The following is a 9,014-nucleotide window of genomic DNA, read 5'->3' on the forward strand; positions in this document are numbered from 1 at the left end:
AAATCTTTTTCGTCTCCTGAGGGGGAAAAGGTTTTGTCGTGCCCTCTTCACAACTCTCTTGGTATGTTTGGACCATGATAGTTTGTTGGTGATGTGGACACCAAGGAACTTGACTCTCTACCCGCTCCACTTCAGCCCCGTCGATGTTAATGGGGGCCTGGTCGGCCCACCTTTTCTTGTAGTCCACGATCAGCTCCTTTGTCTTGCTCACATTGAGGGAGAGGTTGTTGTCCTGGCACCACACTGCCAGTTCTCTGACCTCCTCCCTATAGACCATCTCATCGTTGTCGGTGATCAGGCCTACCACTGGACAGGACCAGGTAATTTGCCCCTATGTGTTATTCTGAAGTGTGATCTGAATGCAATGTCAAACTTGAATATAGCAAATGCAATTAACTTGCTTAAAATCACAGCAGCAATGCCACAGTGAAATGAATGCAGCAGAAGTTCAGATCAACGAAACGCTTGAGTAAAGGATGGGGCAGCATTTAACCACAACTTTAATTAAGCTAAAACAAAGTCTAAAAAACATCAATGAAATATACAACTTCAAAGTTGAAAAACAAAAACAGATCAGTTGACAAAAAGACAAACCATTGTGCCATTACACTAGCTTGGAGAACATTTACTCAACAACAAAAAAATATAATTCAGTTGCAAATCAGACTGTAAAGTATTACAGGAGTGAACAAAATGCATACCTGTAGGACTATCAAAGATGAATGTGACCAAAGGAAAGAACATAAGGTGCACCAACTATAGACCGTTATGGTTAAAAAAAATACGTTAATATGCAAGTAATCTTTTTTTACAAATAAAATTCAAAAGTTATAAACATTTAAGTCTTCTGAACGATATATATACACACACAACCGGTCAAAAGTTTTAGAACATCTCATTCAAGGGTTTTTCTTTATTTTCACTATTTTCTACATTGTAGAATAATAGTGAAGACATCAAAACTATGAAATAACACATATGGAATCATGTAGTAACCAAAAAAAGTGTAAAAACAAATCAAAATATATTTTATACTTGAGATTCTTCAAAATAGCCACCCTTTAACCTTGATGACAGCTTTGCACACTCTTGGCATTCTCTCAACCAGCTTCACCCGGGTTGCTTTTCCTTCACTCTGTGGTCCGACTCATCCCAAACCATCTCAATTTGGTTGAGGTCGGGGGATTGTGAAGGCCAGATCATCTGATGCAGCACTCCATCACTCTCCTTCTTGGTAAAATAGCCCTTACACAGCCTGGAGGTGTGTTGGGTCATTGTCCTGTTGAAAAACAAATGATAGCCCTACTAAGCCCAAACCAGATGGAATGGCGTATCGCTTCAGAATGCTGTGGTAGCCATGCTGGTTAAGTGTGCCTTGAATTCTAAATAAATCACACAGACAGTGTCACCAGCAAAGCACCCCCACACCATAACACCTCCTCCTCCATGCTTTACGGTGGGAAATACACACGCAGGGATCAACCATTCACCCACACTGCGTCTCACAAAGACACGGCGGTTGGAACCAAAAATCTCCAATTTGGACTCCAGACCAAAGGACAGATTTCCACCGGTCTAATGTCCATTGCTCGTGTTTCTTGGCCCAAGCAAGTCTACTATTCTTATTGATGTCCTTTAGTGGTGGTCTCTTTGCAGCAATTCGAACATGAAGGCCTGATTCACACAGTCTCTGAACAGTTGGTGTTGAGATGCGTCTTGAACATTCAACTCTGTGAAGCATTTATTTGGGCTGCAATTTCTGATGCTGGTAACTCTAATGAACTTATCCTCTGCAGCAGAAGTAACTATGGGTCTTCAGTTCCTGTGGTGGTCCTCATGAGAGCCAGTTTCATCACAGCGCTTGATGGTTTTTGCAACTGCACTTGAAGAGACTTTCAAAGTTCTTGAACTGTTCCATATTGACTGACCTTCATGTCTTAAAGAAATGATGGACTGTCGTTCTCTTTGCTTATTTGAGCTGTTCTTGCCATAATATGGACTAGGTATTTTACCAAATAAGGCTATCTTCTGTATACCCCCATACCTTGTCACAACACAACTGATTGGCTCAAACACATTATGAAGGAAAAACATTCCACAAATTAACTTTCAAGAAGGCACACTTGTTAATTGAAATGCATTCCAGGTGACTACCACATGAAGCAGGTTGAGAGAATTCCAAGTGTGCAAAGCTGTCATCAAGGCAAAGGGTGGCTATTTGAAGAATCTCAAATATAAAATATTTGTTTAACACTTTTTTGGTTACTACATGATTCAAAATCATCATAGTTTTGATGTCTTCATTAATCTGCAATGTAGAAAATAGTCAAAATAAAGAAAAATCATTGAATGAGTAGGTGTTCTAGAACTTTTGACCGGTAGTATGTACGCATGTATATACACAACCGTTCAAAAGTTTGTTTTTGAAAGAAAAGCACATTTTTTTGTCCATTAAAATAACATCAAATTGATCAGAAATACAGTGTAAACATTATTAATGTTGTAAATTACTATTATAGCTGGAAACAGCAGATTTCTTTAATGGAATATCTACATAGGCGTACAGAGGCCCATTATCAGCAACCATCACTCCTGTGTTCCAATGGCACGTTGTGTTAGCTAATCCAAGTTTATCATTTAAAAAGCTAATTGATCATTAGAAAACCCTTTTGCAATTATGTTAGCACAGCTGAAAACTGTTGTGCTGATTAAAGACGCATTAAAACTAGCCTTTTTAGACTAGTTGAGTATCTGGAGCATCAGCATTTGTGGGTTCGATTACAGGCTCAAAATGGCCAGAAACAAAGACCTTTCTTCTGAAACTCATCAGTCTATTCTTGTTCTGAGAAATGAAGGCTATTCCATGCAAGAAATTGCCAAGAAACTGAAGATATCATACAACGCTGTGTACTACTCCCATCACAGAACAGAGCAAACGGGCTCTAACCAGAATAGAAAGAGTAAGTAATGTTTACACTGTATTTCTGATCAATTTGATGTTATTTCAATGGACAAAAAATGTGATTTTCTTTCAAAAACAAGGACATTTCTAAGTGACCCCAAACTTTTGAACGGTTGTATATATATATATATATATATATATATTTATATTATATATATAGTAGGTGTTCTAAAACTTTTGACCGGGAGTGAGTGTGTATGTATGCATGTACAGTGCCTTGCAAAAGTATTCATCCCCTTTGGCATTTTTCCTATTTTGTTGCATTACAACCTGTAATTTAAATTGATTTTTATTTGGATTTCATGTAATGGACAGACACAAAATAGTCCAAATTGTTGAAGTGAAATAAAAAAAAACTACTTGTTTCAAAAAATTCTAAAAAAGAAAACATAGAAAAGTGGTGCGTGCGTATGTATTCACCCCCTTTGCTATGAAGCCCCTAAATAAGATGTGGTGCAACCAAGTACCTTCAGAAGTCACACAATTTGTTAAATAAAGTCTACCTGTGTGCAATCTAAGTGTCACATGATCTGTCACATGATCTCAGTATATATACACACCTGTTCTGAATGGCCCGAGAGTCTGCAACACCACCTGTTCTGAATGGCCCCAGAGTCTGCAACACCACTAAGCAAGGCGCACCACCAAGCAAGGCGCACCACCAAGCAAGGCGCACCACCAAGCAAGGCGCACCACCAAGCAAGGCGCACCACCAAGCAAGGCGCACCACCAAGCAAGCGGCACCATGAAGACCAGGGAGCTCTCCAAACAGGTCAGGTACAGATCAGGGTTGGGTTATTAAAAGAATACTTGAAACTTTGAACATCCCAGAGAGCACCATTAAATCCAATATTAACAAAAATGTGAAGAATATGGCACCACAACAAACCTGCCAAGAGAGGGCCGCCCACCAAAACTCACGGACGAGGCAAGGAGGGCATTAATCAGAGATGCAACAAAGAGACCAAAGATAACCCTGAAGGTGCTGCAAAGCTCCACAGCGGAGATTGGAATATCTGTCCATAGGATCACTTTAAGCCGTACACTCCACAGAGCTGGGCTTTACGGAAGAGTGGCCAGAAAAAAAGCTATTGCTTAAAGAAAAAAAGACGCAAACATGTTTGGTGTTCGCCAAAAGGCATGTGGGAGACTCCCTAAATATATGGAAGAAGGTACTCTGGTCAGATGAGACAAAAATGTAGCTTTTTGGCCATCAAGGAAAACACTATGTCTGGCGCAAACCCAACACCTCTCATCACCCAGAGAACAACATCCCCACAAGGAAGCATGGTGGTGGCAGCATCATGCCGTGGTGATGTTTTTCATCGGCAGGGACTGGGAAACTGGTCAGAATTGAAGGAATGTTGATAGCGCTAAATACAGGGAAATTCTTGAGGGAAACCTGTTTCAGTCTTCCAGAGATTTGAGACTGGGACGGAGGTTCACCTTCCAGCAGGACAATGACCCTAAGCATACTGCTGAAGCAACACTTGAGTGGTTTAAGGGGAAACATTTAAATGTCTTGGAATGGCCTAGTCAAAGCCCAGACCTCAATCCAATTGAGAATCTGTGGTATGACTTAAAGATTGCTATAGACAGCGGAACCCATCCAACTTGAAGGAGCTGGAGCAGTTTTGCCTTGATGAATGGGCAAACATCACAGTGGCTAGATGTGCCAAGCTTATAGAGACATACCCTAGGAGACTTGCAGCTGTAATTCCTGCAAAAGGTGACCCTCCAAAGTATTGACTTTGGGGGGTGAATAGTTTTACACGATCAAGTTCTCTGTTTTTTTGTCTTATTTCTTGTTTGTTTCACACACACAAAATATTTTGCATCTTCAAAGTGGTAGGCATGTTGTGTAAATCAAACGATACAATCCCCCGAAAAATCTATTTTAATTCCAGGTTGTAAGGCAACAAATTAGGAAAAATGCCAAGGGGGTGAATACTTTCGCAAGCCACTGTATGCATGTACAGTATGTATATAATGTAAAAAGGGTCTATGTTTACAGCAGCCCTCTCCACAAATATTAGGCTACAGAAAAATGTAAAACAAAAAATGATGTTTCCAGCTCAGTTCGGTTGTCATTAAACTACAGCCCTCTCCCGTCCATCACTCCCACACTGAAACATCATCGGTGGGCTCAAACTCTGAAATTTGTAAGATTTATGTGTGTTTCCATCAAAATGTTCTGTCCTAAGAAAGCCCCAAATCCTTGAGACAAAATATAGATTCACTAATCTGCGTCCTCAAATTCAGCATCATGGAGAAGTTGGTGGAATTTCAGCTTAATTGCACACTTTTTCTGGTAAGGTAACCGCTTGAGGTGAGGGAGAAGGCTCATGAAAAACATCTCATCCTCATTGTCTCCCTGTCCAGCTGTTTGCCAGGAATCTTTCCATGTCATCTCATGCAAGTTGTTGTCCAAAGGTGGTGACATCTTGGTATCAACCACACTTCCATCAAGATCAATCAGGACATCAGAGTTGCTAGTTGTGTCATCTTTTCCATCATCAAACTCCTCTGTGCTATTGTTGCCGCCAGTGCCTCTACCTCGCTGTATGTATGGGATCAGAAATGCCATTAATTCACTGTATCGCCATTTTTTGAGGGCCTTCCCTTTGCCACCACGAATCCGATCTGCTTTCACTTTCCTTGTAAACACATCCCTCAGATTTCTCCATTTCTTTCGGGCATCTTCCTCTGGAACAAAAAAAGGAGGACATGCAAGTTACCATCTGACAGTAAACTGTTTTTTTTTTTTAAACTTTTCTTTATGGCTATAACAGTGTAATAAATGGTTTATGACATGGTCCTTTTGATGAGCTGTGTTCACACACATTTAGTCTTCCAATTTGGTTACCCCCTAGTCTACATATTTGGTTAGTTGAAACACAACACTGAGTCTATTGTTTAGCTCAATGGAAACACGCCACTTCTGCCTAGTTTGGTATAGGCTAAAGCTGAGGGATGGTGTAGGTATAACGCTCAAACTCTCGGTAGCATTCTGCTTTCTCCCTTATGCTTCCAATACTGTACCGCAAGCGGCGCGTGTTAATGTTCAGATTCCCCTACAGAAGACGCATTTGTCCAATGACTTATGTGTAATGGAATAGAGTCATGATCAAGGGCTAGTGTAGGTGTAACCACTCTCAAAAAAAAATCATAGAGCTATGGATGTGTTAAGGTCCCCATTCTCTGAAGTGTACAGTTATGCAGTCAGTGGATAAAAAGGTGTGCACTACCATAGCTAAGAATTTCACTCAAATGTTGACATTATATTGAACTACAATTTTGACATTACCAACATTGGAGTTAAATTCAAATCAACTTATTTATCACAAGCGCTGAATACAACAGGTGTAGACTTCACAGTGAAATGCTTACTTAAGAGCCCTTTCCCAACATCACAGTTAAAAAGTAAATGTTTTATTTTTTGAAATAGTAACAATAAAATAAAGAGGCAATATACAAGGAGTTAATGTGCAGGGGTACAAGGGAGTTGAGGTAATATGTACATGTAGGTAGGGGTAAAGTGACTAGGCAATCAAGATAGATAATAAACAGAGTAGCAGCAGCATACACTGATTGTACAAAACATTAAGGACACCTGCTCTATTCATGACATACTGACCAGGTGAATACTATGATCCCTTATTGATGTCACTTGTTAAATTCACTTCAAATCAGTGTAGATTAAAAGGGAGGAGACAGGTTAAATATTATTTTTTTTAAGCCTTGAGACATGGATTGTGTATGTGTGCCAAAACATTTAAGTGCCTTTGAATGGGGTATGGTAGTAGGTGCACTGGTTTGTAACAAGAACTGCAACACTGCTGGGTTTTTCACGCTTAGTTTCCTGTGTGTATCAAGAATGGTCCACCACCCAAATGACATCCAGCCAACTTGACACAACTGTGGGAAGCATTGGAGTCAACATGGGCCAGCTCCCTGTGGCATCCAAAACACGGACTCAGAATTCAAACGTTGCACAGCTGACAGGCCATGGTTATTGAATGATATAAATCATGAGATATTTACATATATAAATGTAATGCATTTTTGCTCCATTCATTGTTTACATTTGATGGTGAGCTAATGAGCTAGCTTGCTAACAAGTAAACAAATCGTGACACACTGCCACAATGCTACTCTCCACGGTATATTGACATAGGCACGCAGCATACTATAATACAATGTAACTAACTAAACACATTTCATTAACAGAACAATAAAGACGAAGATTTGCAAATTTTTTTACAAACAACTGAAACTAACCAGGCAAAACAGTAGCTAGCTATACCTGGAGGTTACCCTCGCTAGCGAGGCCGGTCTGAATGTTGTTTGCAATCTATTCAATAGTCAGATATGTCATACTTAATAACTAACGTTAGTGAGGGCATTGACAAGTTAAAAACAAGTTAAAGAAGTTAAACTCGTCCTAGCGCTAGCTATCTAACGTTACTTAGCCAAAATGTATGCTAACGTTGTTAGCTAATCAGATCATACCTTTCAGTCCCAATTGTTTACCCACAGCCTTCCATGCGTCTAATTTTTTTACCGGGTCTCTATATGAAGTCAAAGTTGAGTTGTATAATTCTGGGTATTCAGAAACCGCTGATATGAGCCTTTCTGCAGCCATCCCAAGACTAGTTACCTAGGTAGCCAGACCACTGCATGGGAACCAAAGATGTTCTATTATATTGACAAGATAGTCGAGTAACCTCTCTAAAAGTGGAAATGCATTTCGTCAAATATGGAAGAGGCCCAATCAGATGGGGACATTCTAGCCAATGAGAGGACCGATACGCGTGTGAATAACAGGCACAACTCGATTTATTTAGATGGCGAACGATCGTCCACTTATATCAGTGCATCCTTAACAAACTAACCATTACGAACTTCTATTGATCAAATAAGCCTCACATAGCAAATTAGCAATGACATTTTTTGTTGTCTAAATTCGACACTCTCTGAAACTAAATTTCCATCCACAGTTTTTATGTGAGTAAAGTAATACTTAATAAAACATTTTATAATAATAACGACAGCTGTGTTTGAAGGAAGTTTCGGTACAATTGTATATGCTGACAGATAATTTGTTCATTCGACATGATGGAATCTTTTTGTGTCTAAAATTAATTATGCAGGAATTGGCTGTGGAAACGCCTCTATGAGCAAATATTGATATAATAATCATCATATGGAAGTAAACTTGGAGTCAGGCGATGGAATTATCCATAAACGCATGGACCTTCCACTTTGACTCGGGGAAAGCACGCAGTTTATTAGGCGACAGATCCGGTGAACAGGTCAGGGTTCCATAGCCGCAGGCAGAACAGCTGAAACTGGAGCAGCAGCACGGCCAGGTGGACTGGGGACAGCAAGGAGTCATCATACCAGGTAGTCCTGAGGCATGGTCCTAGGGCTCAGGTCCTCCGAGAGAAAGACAGAAAGAGAGAGAGAGAATTAGAGAGAGCATATTTAAATTCACACAGGACACCGGATAAGACAAGAGAAATACTCCAGATGTAACAGACTGACCCTAGCCCCCCGACACATAAACTACTGCAGCATAAATACTGGAGGCTGAGACAGGAGGGATCAGAAGACACTGTGGCCCCATCCGATGATACCCCCGGACAGGGCCAAACAGGCAGGATATAACCCCACCCACTTTGCCAAAGCACAGCCCCCACACCACTAGAGGGATGTCTCCAACCACCAACTTACCGTCCTAAGACAAGGCCGAGTATAGCCCACAACGATCTCCGCCATGGCACAACCCAAGGGGGGGGGGGCGCCAACCCAGACAGGAAGACCACGTCAGTGACTCAACCCACTCAAGTGACGCACCCCTCCCATGGACGGCATGTATTGGCTATACACGCACTGTAAACCTAACTGCAAAATGTTGTCTGTAGCGCATGTGCCAATACCAGAGTGGGCACAATCACTATATAACACAACATTTTTAGTGACAAAACCATCAGTAGAGTTGAAAATGCGATGGAAACCAACATGGGAATTTAACCGCAAAATACATTTT

General features: G+C 40.7%; 1 protein-coding gene across 1 annotated transcript; it reads right to left on the reverse strand.

The window, feature by feature from the left end:
* Positions 1 to 477: 477 nt before the first annotated feature.
* On the reverse strand, positions 478 to 7,693 carry LOC145857995 (transcription factor Adf-1). Its single transcript, XM_082955634.1, has 2 exons — positions 7,475 to 7,693; positions 478 to 5,668 (listed from the first exon to the last, which is right to left on the reverse strand). Exons 1-2 carry the CDS (start codon positions 7,605 to 7,607, stop codon positions 5,202 to 5,204), a joined length of 600 nt encoding a protein of 199 aa, XP_082811760.1. The 5' UTR covers positions 7,608 to 7,693; the 3' UTR covers positions 478 to 5,201.
* Between the last annotated feature and the right edge of the window lie 1,321 nt (positions 7,694 to 9,014).

Source organism: Salmo salar, chromosome 09, assembly GCF_965601325.2.
Source record: "Salmo salar chromosome 09, fSalSal1, whole genome shotgun sequence".
NCBI classification, from domain to species: domain Eukaryota; kingdom Metazoa; phylum Chordata; class Actinopteri; order Salmoniformes; family Salmonidae; genus Salmo; species Salmo salar.

What these genes read in the sequence shown, in the direction of transcription:
- LOC145857995 (XM_082955634.1), bottom strand. Translation starts at nt 7,607, where the DNA reads ATGGCTGCAGAAAGGCTCATATCAGCGGTTTCTGAATACCCAGAATTA. An exon ending in TAAACAATTGGGACTGAAAG is followed by an intron (nt 5,669 to 7,474) that starts GTATGATCTGAT and finishes TTTTTGTTCCAG; the next exon opens with AGGAAGATGCCCGAAAGAAA.